The 14858-nt window shown below is 36.0% G+C and overlaps 1 protein-coding gene across 3 annotated transcripts in view; it reads left to right on the top strand.

Annotated features, from left to right (window-relative positions):
• The window catches only part of LOC117435530 (transcriptional activator GLI3-like), a 123650-nt gene that overhangs the window by 54677 nt on the left and 54115 nt on the right, over positions 1 to 14858 (top strand). For all 3 annotated transcript variants that reach the window (XM_059018740.1, XM_059018739.1, XM_059018741.1), the window contains one exon: positions 12545 to 12650. In XM_059018740.1, the coding sequence (XP_058874723.1) occupies positions 12545 to 12650 (106 nt within the window). The remainder of the gene's footprint in view (positions 1 to 12544; positions 12651 to 14858) is intronic.

The following is a 14858-nucleotide window of genomic DNA, read 5'->3' as shown; positions in this document are numbered from 1 at the left end:
TGATAACTGTTTTCACTTTATATCATGCAAGTAACAACTGAGTAAAAAGTGCCCTGTATTATACTTATGAGAATAGGTGTGTTGGAGCATTTTAGGTGAAGGAATAGGTCACCCCTGGAAGGTTTGTCCACTGGTTTCAATTTGGGTTTCTCAGAGCCAGTTAGAGAAATTGGTTGATGAATTATGGCCTGAGCACTTGACAAGCAGGAAATGTGCCGATTAAATTGGCCTGGGGGCACAAATGGTGTTAAAAAACAAATCAGCATCTTTGTGAAGTGTAAATACACGGTGCCCCAGGATTGTTTTTTTAAAGCTTGACTTTTTTTTTTAACATTGCTATAGTTGTATTACTATGTTATTCAGGAGCAGCTTAACCATCACACAATTATTTCAAGTTTATATGTAGCAATATATGTTTAATTTTACAAACAAGAAAGGCTTGCAATTTTCTCCAGTGTTTCTGCTATTAAATCTCTGAGTAAATCTTCCCAGTTGGGAGTTGTCAGCCTCTCTGTTCTGGAAGCAGAGCTTTGTTCTCATGTTCAGCTCAGCTCAATCTGAAATAATTCAGAAAATGTATTAGATAGATTGCTGATCCCCAAAGACCAAATGAAATAACCTTCACTCCCAGCCATTGGGGGGGGGGGGGGGCAGGAACATACAATCAGGGGCCGTGCATATTTTTCGATTAAACAAAGAGCTAACTGTGTGCAAATTGCTTGGTAGAAATTTGTTAAAAGCGAGTCCACTTTATAAATTTCTTGCAGATGCTGAGCTTATATTTGTAATCAGGATGACTGGACTGCCAGAAGAAATAACTTACCCCCCCCCCCCCCCTTTTCAACATCACTGCCTAATTCATTGGAAAATGATGTGTTTTCAAATCACGTACAACTTTAAGCCATGTAGATTTTTCAAGCACTGATCTGCCTGGCACAAAGGCTAAAATATATATGTCTTTATTTACTTGTTAATCAATTGTTGCAATTCCAGGAAAACTGTTACATGTGTTTGAGTCACATTTTTACCTGGGAGTGAATTATTTTCCCATTTCAAGCAGGCATTACCTGTACCCCTTGTCTCCTGCGACTTTTCGGTGGCATGGACTTCCTCAGCCATTTTCTGAGCTATAAACCGTACTCTAAATTTCAGACAAGGGACAGGAAAGAGGATTGTATTGATTTACAAGTAAAGGAAATTCAGAGCCAGACAGTGTGTAGCACAGTGATGAATGACAGTGTTGGACGTTAAAGTCAGGGGGCAAGGTATCCTGTAGTTTTTCCTCAGTGTGCACGCTTCTCTTTAACTTGAAGTTATAAAACATGAAAAAGAAACTTGAAAAGAAAGTTCAGTTTGGAAAATTTAATTTCCTGAAATTGTCTTACCCTAATCACCTTAGCTTACTGAGACTACTAGAATGTCTACAGATAATGTAATTTAAAGATAATTATGACATTCTTAACAAACAATTTGGGATTGCAATAAATCCAAGGGCACATGAGCACAAACCTAAATGCCCCACTATGTAATGAATGCTGTTTTTAAAACATAAAGATAAACGTAAAGAATTTTAAAATCAGTTTCTTAATCCAACCAATATGAAACAATCCCTATTAGCGGGATTCAAGCATTGATGTTTTAACATATATTTTCTATCCATATATTTTTTTTTATTCAAGTCATTCAGGTGGTCAACTGTACCATTAAAGCTACATAAATAATTATAAATAGAGGATTAATATATATACTTAATATTCTTGTGCACTAGATGGCACAGATTCTAAATATGAATAACAGGAGACGTTCAATATGTATGAGAAACAGCTAGGGTTCTGTAGCGGCATGCTACACAGGAAGACCAAACTTGAATTTCTTTCAAAATTACACTTAAATATACACCAGATTGCCATTCATCACTTGAATCTAAACACCACTGCAAATGAAGATGTTTAAACTGTGAGATCATATGCTTTAAGAAAAGAGCTGTAATGAAATTTGGCAGCCGTAACATAGTAGCATCATTTGTTCCAACCAAACAGCGAAAGCAGGCCTTGAGTAAATCTGAAAAGTTTTTTCTGGTAATGAGTTCCATTAATGATGCATTACACAGCTTTTCTCAACCTGCCTATCCTGCTTTATGACATGGCTCACTGTAGGTACTGAACTCCTATCCAAGAGGAGCTTGTCAGGCTGTATTTGCATGTTTGGTTATATTAGCATACAGTGGCTCTCAAAAGTATTCACTCCCCTTGGACTTTTCCACATTTTATTGTGTTACAACATGGAATCAAAATGGATTTAATTAGGAGTTTTTGCCACTGATCAACACAAAAAAGTCCATAATGTCAAAGTGAAAAATAAAATCTACAAATTGTTCTAAATTAATTACAAATACAAAACAGAAAATAATTGATTGCATAAGTATTCACCCACTTGAGTCAATATTTGGTAGAGGCACCTTTGGCAGCAATTACAGCCATGAGTCTATTTGGATAAGTCTCTACCAGCTTTGCACATCTGGACACTGCAATTTTTGCCCATTCTTCTTTGCAAAATTGCTCAAGCTCCGTCAAGTTGGATGGGGACCTTTGGTGAACAGCAATTTTCAACTCTTTCCACATATTCTCAATTGGATTGAGGTCCGGGCTTTGACTGGGCCACTCCAGGAGATTGACCTTTTTGTTTTTAAGCCACTCCATTGTGGCTTTGGCTGTATGTTTGGGGTCATTGTCCTGCTGGAAGATGAATCTTCTCCCAAGTCCCAGGTCTCTTGCAGACTTCAGCAGGTTTTCCTCCAGGATTTCTCTGTATTTTGCTGCATCCATTTTGTCCTCTATCTTCACCAGCTTTCCAGGCCCTGACGCAGAGAAGCATCCCCATAGCATGATGCTGCCACCACCATGCTTCACGGTAGGGACGGTGTTCTCAGGATGATGTGCGGTGTTAGGCTTGCGCCAAACATAGCGCTTAGCGTTGAGGCCAAAAAGCTCATCAGACCATAGAATCTTCTTCCACTTGGTCTCAGAGTCTCCCACATGCCTTCTGGCAAACTCTAGCCGAGATTTGATGTGAGTTTTTTTCAACAATGGCTTTCTTTTTGCCACTCTCCCATAAAGGCCAGTTTTGTGAAGCACCGGGGCTGTTGTTGCCGTATGCAGTGTTCCGTAGCTCAGCCGTGGAAGACTGTAACTCCTTTAGAGTTGCCATAGGCCTCTTGGTGGCCTCCCTGACTAGTGCCCTTCTCGCCCGGATACTCAGTTTTTGAGGATGGCCTATTCTAGACAGATTCACAGTTGTGCTATATTCTCTCCATTTCTTAATAATGGACTTTACTGTGCTCCGGGGGGATATTCAATACCTTGGAAATGTTCTTATATCCTACCCCTGATTGGTGCTTTTGAAGAACCTTATTCCGGATTTGCTTTGAATGTTTTCATGATGTAGTTTTTGTTAGGAAATGTACTAACCAACTGTGGGACCTCCCAGAGACAGGTGTATTTAACCTGAAATCATGTGAAACGCCTTAATTGCACACAGGTGGACTCCATTCAACTAATTATGTGACTTCTAAAGACAATTGGTTGCACCAGAGCTTATTTAGGTGTGTCTTAGCAAAGGGGGTGAATACTAATGCAATCAATTATTTTCTGTTTTATATTTGTAATTAATTTAAAATTAATTTTATTTTTCACTTTGACATTATGGACTTTTTTGTGTTGATCAGTGGCAAAAACTCCTAATTAAATCCATTTTGATTCCATGTTGTAACACAATAAAATGTGGAAAAGTAACCAAGTGGATAAAATAAATGGCTTTATACTCGACCTTTCCCCCTCTAAGACATTGCCATCCCGTTTCTGTGTTGTATACAGTGTGAAGGAGTGAACAAGAATCGTGCTGATGGTTGTAAAAGCCAATGTTAAGGCATTGCAGTTCAAATGTACTATTTCTTTTCCCCAGCTCTGTCATCCGTCACATAGATGAGAAAATACCTACCAGGTCAATATCTTGATGGCAGTTTTCTTTAAAAGTATTTTATTGGAACATGGGGAGATCTTTAACTTACTAGCATTCAGTGTTATAGGTTCCTTGGCATTATATGAAAGCCAAGCCAGTGGTTCAAAAACTTAATTAATCATTTACAGTGGCTAATTGAAAACAGATCACTCTGTATCTATAGGATTTGAAAGGCTTTGTGCATCTCATAATAAAGATATAGCAGCTTTAGAAACAATGAAACCCAGTAAACAGGCTTTTCTGGTTTATTTATTTATTTATTTATTTATTTATTTATTTATTTGTTTATTTATTTATTTATTTATTTTTGTACACCGTTTAAGGAAATGATCAGGGTTTTAAATGTTCTTTAAGATCTGGTACATACTAAATGCACATTTCACATAATTTTTTTTGATCAATTTGCATACAATAATTGAATATGGATCAGGTTCTTAATATATCTTTATTGTGAGTGATGATTTGTACAGGCCCCTTCTAATTCTGACTCTCCCAGGCTTTTGTGAAAGGCGTGTTATATTCAAAACGACTGACAGCAGTACCACAGAGTTTCCTGCATTTAACTTCCTTTCCTCTTATAAATCATTACAGTTTCCAATAAAAGTGATGAAATTATCCTTTTGTTTTTATTACCACGCAGGATAACTCCTTTTAAACCACATTTTGTTAAACTTAGTGTTTGTTTAATTAAAACTAATGAGCCTGGTCTCAGTTTATCTTTAATTACCTTTCATTAGGGTTCTTTATAATCATCCATAATTGACCCATATATATATATATATATATATATATATATATATATATAAACAGGAAAATGAATGGCAAAGGCTTGTGGTAAAAGTCAGTTCGCTTTTAGACATTTGGGCTAGATCTGAAAGCTACAAATCGCCATAAGCGCAATTTCTGTTCTCAAAGGAAAAAAAGCTGCAGCACAATTCTAAAATGAGTAAGAAGTAATTGGACACTGTTCACAAGCCCCTACATTAAATGTTAGAGTTGTTTATTTCTAGTTTGCTAACTTTGTTGTTTTTTTTTCTTTCTGAAAAGACATTGTAAATGAGGAAGATTTGGAGTAAAGAACTTTGAGACTAACTCTTAACGACAGCCTTAAAACATTGCCTATCCAAGTGTGAAGTGTGTTCAGGGATTTAAATGTGTAGAAGTTAGTCTGCAGTTTCTGTAGAGGGGATGGACAAAAAAAAGAGAGAAACATATGTCATTACAGGGCAACCAAAATGGCATTTCAGATTATTGCCGAATGAATCATCAGTAATTTGTGCAGATCATCCAACTAAGAGCATACTGTCCACCCAAAAGGAAAAATACAAACTTTATATATAACTGAATACATGTCAGTGACTTACCACACCCTCACCTTCCTCCTCCAGCAACCCTCTCTTGGGTAAATCAGGCATGGGCTTGTAAATTTGTGCCTTGAGCCTTGACAATTCTTCCCTCATGAAGTTAAAAACCACAACTGACTAGACTGTTTTTTCTCCCCAGTTGTGCTTTGAAGCCCATGTAACCCACAGTTATTGTATGTCAAGATTGGAATGGGGTGGAGGTGCTGTCAAGAGTGGATACTTTACTATGCAGTGCTTAAATTCTCCAGTACCTCCCCTGTCTCCCGCCGTCCACTTATTACTTTTCATCAGATAGTTTTATCCTCCTCTGCCGTAGCCCACAAAACTGCGCCAATGTTTTGTCAGCATCTATTTTATTTCAATTAGAAATCCGTAATTTTTTATTTTATAAACTGGGTGATAAAAATGGAAGGTGGATAGAGTAAATCCTCAAGCTCCAGACACTACGCTTTTGAACTTAAAGATAGCAGTCAAGTCAAAAAGAAGAAAGAAAAATCAAATGCCTTTTGAAAGTCTTAATGTGCCCACTGCCAAAACCAGCGTGATAATAGACCAGAATCTGGTGGTTCATAGGAATTTGTTGCCTGCATCTCATTTTGTAACTGCCCACTTTAAATATATATTTTTTGTTTCATTGTATGAACATAGGATCATGGGTGTCACTCAAGACAATCATTTTCCCTCTTACACTGTACTATTTCACTGTAGTGTACAGTACATGTGTATATATTTACATGATATATTTCTCAGTGTTTAATGCCTTGATTGTGTGTGCAGAGCCCTTTGCTCTGAGGTTTGTAGATTTCCAAGGGGGCCAGTTCTATATTTACATTCCGGATGTGTGAAGCATTTAAGGGGAAAAAAAAAAAGTATTTAGAAGTGCTGTTCCACATCACTGCCATGCTTTACAGCGAATGCAGCCTTTTTCTTTCAGCTTTGTTTAATTCTCCTCAAGTGGTAGTATGCTGCTGCTAAACTGTTTGCCTTTCTAATGAAGTGAGCTGTTTGTTTAAAATAGGCAGCAGAGGGTATTTAAACAAGAAGCTAAAGTAAACTTCAGAGCTGTTCAAATAAGCTGTTCTTATCGGCTTCTCTGGACACAGCCTGGCCACTGCTTACCTCAGGGAAGAGCAGTCAGGAAACTATGTAAATAATAAAACTGAGAGCAGCGGATGTCATTCAGATAATTTCTTGGTAATTGAATGACAATTACTGCTGTCCAGATGCATTTCAGTTTTCCAGTCCCAAGTTCTGGCCCCTGTGCTTTCTATTTATGTATAAAGGGTTTGTAGTGCTATTCATTTAGCCTTCACTTGAGTTGTATAATCTGAGGAACCATACAGCTAAAGTTGGATCCCCATAATATCTATAGCAATGCGGGCTATACTAGCCCATCAGACACTCAAATAGCTATCATCAGTTTAGGTTTATGCCTCCACTGAGCCACCCTTGGCTGGTGAGCAGTTTCCTTGAAATTTAAACAAATACTGTAGATAGCATTTCTCAGACCAGAACCCTGTAGCAGATCTTTATTACAAGAGCAGAATTTGCTGTTAAGGTAGTAAAAGTGCTCCTCAGGTTTTTTGTTTATTATTATTTTTATTTTTTAATGACTGCATTCCCCTTCTGCCTAAATGTTGTTTATCTAATGTTTAAAGGCAAATATAGTGTAAAGCTACACCACATTTCCTCTCAGGTTCATCAGGTTTCTTAAACAAAGTGTAATGACATTTAATTATATGACTTTTGAGTGTAGACATATGTTTTTATTAAATTTGATCCAGGTTCATTGACAGTAAGCAATGTGATAATGTTAGATTGGGTCGAACACTGAATCAGGATTGCTTGAGAGGCAGTGGGGATGTTTTAAGTTTAATTAATAAATGGTAAAAAGTGGTACAAATGTTAAATAAGCTATTTGAAAATAGACTGTATTCTTTTGGCAAGGTTTTAGACAAAAGAATATTACTTTGCTGTACTTTTGTAAATATCTCATATATAATCATCAGAGCTGCTGCTTAAATAAGAAAAAATATCACTCATACACTACTATACAGCCAGCAATGGTCGGCAGTGTCTCAGTACTGTCCCAGTACTGGTTGGAAGGATGGTGGACATTTCTGTGGCAATCTCAAATTGAATAAGGGCTTTAATGAATTAATGATTAATCAATGAATCACGCCTGTGGGCTTAGATCGATTAAAAAATAGCTGATTGATTAATCTTGTCTACCTGAGTGCGGTATAAAAATATGGCGCTCGAAAAATAAATCTTGAAAAATGGCAGAGGGTACTTCCAAAGATATTTTATATTACCAAAATACTCAACTCCACCTTTACTTCTGTGCAAGGGATCATGGGATATAAAGAGAGCTCCAGGGCTTTTTTTCTATTGATTGTCTCTGGAGAGGGCTCAAATTGGGCTGATTTTCCCATTTTAAAGAAGAAAAGACTGGTGAATGATAACATAACGTAATTGATAATAAAAATAAACTTGTTTCCGGAGATCACAATTCTTTTATTGGATTATATAAAAAACGTCTCCAATACAGTTTAATTAAATACAATTGCAAAAGGGTAATCAATTAATAAGGGTCTTTGTTTTATTAATTTATTGTTTTTTATATTTACAGAGAAGTTACAGTAGTACACAATCAAAGTGAAATTAGAATAAATGGTAAAAAAACTAAAAATAAATAAAAATGGACTTCTAATACCAATAAATCCACATTTTAGAATTGCATTTGCAGTAACCTCTGCTCTAATCTCTGCTTTCTGCGAATTTGCCAACTCTGATATTACGGGCTATGTTTTTTGTCAAGACACTCTGGGCAGCAGTAAAATAGACTTTTGAAAAAATATTTTTAAACATCGCTAAAAATCAGCTCAAAGCAGCTCAATCTGACACCGCTCCATTGACTCTCAATAGAAAAACTTCCCACCAGCTCTCTTTATATCCCATATCTTTGTGCGCAGCATGACGGAAGTCCCCACTGAGAATCAGCAGAGTTGAGTATCTTGGTAATACAGAATATCTTTGGTACTTCTAAAGACCTTGGCAAAAGGGCAACTGGAAGATATAGGCCTACCCAATATTTCACAATATCTCAGAATGAAGAAAAAAAGACTGCAGCTTCCAACGTTTGGTTATCAGTGCTTTCCTTTCACAGCATTTGCTAATAGTATTCATGTACTATTATTTATTTAATAAAGTAAAACTAATACATTTAAAACAAATCAGTTGTAGGATAGCTATTTCAAAAGAGAATAAATTCAAACAACAACAGTTCTACTTAAATGTAATGTTATTATACATCGTTGTACTTGGCAGAACTCTGGAAAATATTGAACAAAATGTTCCTTTTTCTTGTACTAGGGGGCTGCTTTGCAGTATTTATAGTAATTAAAGAAATGGGTTTATAGTTTATTTTTGAAATGTTCAGTTTGATACAGTCCTATAGAACTGAGTACTACAGAAACATAAATTAATATTAATATTATCTGAGTCCTGTCTTACCTTTTCAGTCCTTTTCCAGAGTCCTATTATTATTGCACAGAAAGACCCCTTTGAGTACTACAGGAGGATACTTTTTTAAAGGAATCATATTGGATTCCTTTTAAACCTTTTCAGTTTTATACAGAGTCCTATAGTACCACTATAGGATTCTAAAGGACATTTTCATCGTACCATCTTAGTCGCAAATATTTTCTAACTGTCAAATTACATGTAACTATATGTATATTAAACATGGAATTATGGAACACGGAAATCTGGAATTATGAAACATTTGAAGTAAATATCATTATATTAATAATTTGTATTACTTGTAATTGTCTTTCAATACAATTTCATATCACTAGCAAACAGGGGTGATTAATCGATCATATGTGAGTCATATGATGAGTAATCGATCAATAGAACATGTCAAGATTAAAACCCCTAGTAAAAACACATCTGTGTGATGTGGCTCTACGTGAATGAGCTTGCATTACAAGTAGACAGTTGATATTGTGTGTTATAAAATGGATAAAACAAACTGAGCACTCTTTATGGTAATCTTAGAAGTATGTTAGGTAGTGGCAGGCAGATTTTACAGTTGAATAAGCCAGAAGGGCTTTGTATGTGAGATATTGTTAAACATAAAGTTACAGCAGTGAGAAGCTTCTCTTAAAAATAATTTAGAGGCCAGAAAAAAGGTGCTAATGTGCTATACAGTCCAGTATAAAGTGTATGAACCAGAGTTTTTTTTTTCTATATATAATGTTAATTCTTTCAGTCCAATTGATTCCATTGCTGGTGCACATTACTCTCCCTGTCTCCCATTTAGCATGTTAGTTTGCTGACAGTAGAGTACACAGCACTTAGCAGCTGGTTTGTGGAACCATCAGTCAGGAAATTGTATGATAAATAGTAGGTAGCCAGGTTTAGTGGCACATTGTTCTGCTTCAGCAGTTTTAGTCTGACTTTGGAAAAGTCATCATGCAGCATTTTGTCAGAGGTTACAGCGAGAGACGGCATTACACTGGTAACTTATTACACAGATTCTTGAGTTATGATGTCCAGCAGATGTATTGTTCATGTGTAAATAATAAACTGTGAGATGTGTAGTTATGCTGAGAGTGGGGAAATGCAGGTATGTGCAAACTTGTCCCTTGCAGTCTTATTTGCTAGTGATGAAGTCCATTGCACTGCTTGGAAAACTACTGCACGCATGCCCTACAGCTTGCAACAATTGAGAAACACTTAAATGCACTCTGCTCTGCATGATGTAAGAAATGCATTATTAAGCATTCTCAAATCTCTTTTAAGTTCATTATAAACTGCACCTATAAGTACAGATTAAACCAGTGGAATTTACATAAAAAAGTTAAATACATATCTTGTATTTCTACAGTTGTTACAGATAATGCTTTACAGCAGGCATTTAAGTAGGGTTACCATATGGCTCCAGATAAACCGGACGCTTTGAGACAGACCGGGATTTCAAAACTCCCCCTAAACTGAAAGTAATTCACGTATAAATGAGCTCCACCTTTGCTGAGATTAATCCTGCTGTGGTGGAATTGCTTGGGCGCAGCAAACAATTCACACTGATCAGCTGCTTCTGATCAGATCTTAATGAACGAATAGCTAATCTATCGATAGAGCAACGAGATGATGATGCTTTGATTGTATTTGTAGAATAATATGGGTGATTGAATTTTAACAAACAGAAAAAAATAGCGACTGGCTGCAATTCATTCTTAGTATAATACAATTATTTGACGCGCATGCGGGTATTTAAGCACCATTCTTAATTGTAGCTAAGGATGGTTCATTTACACCTTCATTTATTTCAATTTAGGTGCAAGTTTGAAATCCTGTTCTGTCTCACAGCGTCCGGTTAATCTGGAGCCACATGGTAACCCTAATTTAAGTTTTCACTCAAGACTTTTCATAATAATATTATGCTAGTTATGTTTTACATTTTCCGAAGCATAAAGGGTTTCTTGCCTTTTGAAAAGTTATGTGGATATTTAGGCATATACTCAAACACCCAATCAAACCATTCTGAGGTAAGACTGTGACAGACTTAGACCCAGGCTCTAAATGTGATGTGCCGGTATATTAGATTGTCATTTTATATCTTTATACTCTATACAGCTTCTTAAGTTATTGACAGCAGAAATATAACCACAAGGTGGGCGTTGCATTTAAAATTGATCTTCATTGGAGCCTCAAGCTATTTTTAAGTGGTCCTTTTATTTGAAAATGTGACCCACCCGCAAACCAGTAATTCAAATCCCTATAAAATGTGAATGAAAAATAATCGTCCAGGGAGATAATATTTGCATAACAATAACAGTGCAACCATAAAAGTTTTCCCAGTCGGCCCTTTGGCTGCAGTGGTTAATATGATCCTATACTTGTCGACAATAACCATGTAAATAAATATTTAATAAATATATCACGTTTAAAAATCTGTAAGTACTTAGAGATGATGTGAGTGATAATGTCTGTCCCTCTAATGTCAGCATGGAACACAGTATCAGATATAATAAAATCTGAAAATAATTTATCTACAGTACAGATCGTTTTTTTTTTTAATGCTGCTTTTAAGCATATTGGACTGTGAACTTTTTGTGATCATCAGTACTTTCTTATTATGAGTTCCATTAGTTTGGTACTGAGCCTTGGTCATGTGAGAAACATATTTATATCTAAAAAATCATAATGCTCTAACTAGAATACAAACTGTTTAGTAAGAGTGGATTATGATTCTAAAAGTGTAACGTCCTACTAAAAACTATTTACATGTAGATAAATAATATTGTAATTAGATGCACCACTCCTTAGTTCAAACAGGGTTAAGAGTATTGTGTATATATAAGCTGTTTGTTATTCATTTGTGGCCTTCTTCTAAACAAAATGTTCCTTAGCTTATCCACATTTAACATAATCATTCTGTAAGTAGGGTTTTTTTTTAATCTTTTTCATTGTTAATAATTACTTTTGTAGAAACTGGTATTACTCTGCCTCAAATTTGAGCATCATCTTTAAAGTTTGGCTTAAAATCAGAGCAGCAAAAGTAACGCACTGCCTTGAGAGCTTTTAGTCCAATTGATTTTGAATGTCACTTTGAACTGCTCAGTGAATTGGGTGTTACTGTCAGAGTAATTAAAGAAATTAGGCGTCCAGATTTAGACAAAGTAATTCTGAATCTGTTACTGCCTTATCAGCATAGCTTGACATCTGGAATTCAGTTTCTTCCTGTACGTTTGTCTATATAAATTTGGAAAACAATAAATAAATTACAGTAAGCCAACATTCACTTTTATGAGATTCTTCAATTGAAATGGTGAACAATGGCCTTCAGTTCTTAACCAACTGAAATTTCTCAGCTATATTTAAATTGTACCAACAGTGTGTATTTTAGATTTATTCCTCCACTGAGGCCTTTTAAAAATGAGTTTGGTGCTTGTGGCACCAGGAAATATGGAGTGATGACAGGCATGCTAAACACTCTGAGCATTGGTAGGCCCGTGGGCATTTAAAATTGTCAATTGTCATAGCCATAGTAGAAATAGGCTTATTTTTTTTTTCAGAAAACCTGTTTAGTTTGGATTGACATGCAGAAAGAAGGATCTGTGTGAATCTTACTTTTTTCTTCTCCTCGTTTCCAGCCCCACCACATCTTTTCCCAGCCTTCCACCCTCCTGTTCCGATCGACGCCAGGCATCACGAGGGCCGTTACGTGTATGAGCCGTCCCCTGTTCCCCCGCTGCATGTGTAAGTATTATTTTGCAACCAGTGTTTTTATTTGGCAAGAGGCTGTATTTTATCCTTTTTTTTAAAAACTCAAAAGCCCTTTGATATTCACTCAGATGTGGGGTGGGGTGGAGGGAGGGGGTGGGGGTGAAGACATTTAGAGCAAAGGCAGTGCTTTCATTAGGCAGTGCTTAATAAGTAAAGCAGAGTAGGTGTAATATCAGTCAATGATAGCAATTCAGATATTTAAAATGATCACAACTGTGGCCGGAAGAGAGCTCAAGGGCAGACGCTGTAGTCCCTTTATAGCACAGGCCTGGTCTGCACAGAAGGGAATAGTGTGTGGATGTGAAGGGAAGCCTGCATGATTAAAAAGTGCCTTCTGCACCTAAAATCACTTTTCTAAAAAGCCTCAGCTGCTTGATGTCTCTGCTACAGCACCAATGTGTGCTTCTGCATTGATGAGTTTCTGGGGTGTGCTTTGAGTAGCTCCTCCAGAAATGGGCTACTAATAACAGGCTGAGAAAAGGAGAGAAAAAAGTATTCTAGCTGTATTACACTGTCCGGCTGTCTGAGCTGTGGAGAGAAAAACTCAGGGAAAGAAGCAACGGGTGATACTATGTTTGATATTCTTCATCATTATATTTCATTGTGCGGTGTCATATCTTTTCTTAGCGACTGTTACTAACAGTAATGAATTTTTTATGCTACATTTCCCAGTCCCCCTCCTCTGCATTTAGAAGCAACGGGTGATTGATGGCAATGTCACCGTAACAAAATGGCAAATATAATTTAGCATTTAGCTTACAAGGAGATAAAAGAGGAAACATGCTTGGGAACATGGGGTATAGAAACATTAAACAAACATCCACTGTGCATCTGATTCGAGTGTAGGTGTTGAAAGTTTTTTAATTGGTTAACCATTTATTAAAGTTACGTGAATATTTTATTTCACGATGTGTCTACTACTGAATGTAAACATTGCAAGCTTTGTAACTGCTGTTATATTTTCTCAAATAAGTGCTTTTCACTTATTTGTGCCTATTTCCACATAAGATTCTGGTTTAGAAGCACGTTTTGCTAAATATTCCAGCAGTTTTACATTTCATGCGGAAAATAGACTGTCTTCCATAAGGAATTCCAATAACAAATACAGTTTTCATTTGAAGAAGATTAAATCGATACCAAATATTTTATAAAGCAACAAAAGACAGTATATACTAGCATTTTAACAGTTAGTTTTAATTTACTTTTGACATGTCGGTATATTTCACCTTATTTATATGTAATTATCATATGAGCTTATACTGACATAACTTTATCATACTTTGCAATTAGATTCCGAGACACGTCACCTTTTGTGCGTACAGTAGTTCATATGGAATAAATTGAAGATGCACATCAGAAAGGAATCAAAAGATTTCAATTAAAGCATAAAAATCAAATGAAATTATAAGCCAATAAATACATGATCTAAATAAATGTGACCCCTGGGACACAACCTCTTCAAGTCAATTAGGTGCTTAAGAATTCCAGTCTGCTGTGAGGGGCATTGAACTGCTTCAGAAGTAACACAGGAGATATAAATACTTGCATATACCAATACATCTGTAAACTGCTGGTACTGAATTTTGTGTATATTACACATGTTTTATTTGCCACTGGGTACATATACACATATTTGCAAAGGCAGCCCCACAAATATTTAGAAAAGTGAGCATACTTATATATTAAAACAAAAAAGAGGGCACAGAAGCTTTATGTTTTAATGACTTCTCAATGTGGTTTGTAAAATTGCCAAAAGATAGAGGAAGGGGATAGATCATTTGTATTTTGTAATTCCTTTTTTTTCTACGCTCCTAAGCAGTATTTTATGTTACGTGGGGCAATATGAATCCCTTGTTGAAAGACAAGGTGTTTAATCATGTCTTATAATCATGTCTTATAATCACTTGTCACATCCAGACAATAAAAAGGAGAAAATCACAGATAATAATACTGAGCTGGATATTTAGATGGCAGTCTGCATATTTGCAACAATTTGTTAATGCCAGTATGATTACATATGTACTGAGAGGGGAAAAAAATGAAATTGTTTTAAGACACGTTCTCCTTAGTGAACAGAATTAATCGTTATTAACACTCTTAAATATGTGCCAAAGTACACATCTAATAATATTGCAATACTTTCCTGAGTTCCTCATTACTGAGTTGTAATTACGGTTCTGA

Source organism: Acipenser ruthenus, chromosome 3 (genome assembly GCF_902713425.1).
Source record: "Acipenser ruthenus chromosome 3, fAciRut3.2 maternal haplotype, whole genome shotgun sequence".
NCBI lineage: Eukaryota > Metazoa > Chordata > Actinopteri > Acipenseriformes > Acipenseridae > Acipenser > Acipenser ruthenus.
Note: the sequence above shows the minus strand (reverse complement) of the source record. Positions and strands in the feature narration are given on the sequence as shown.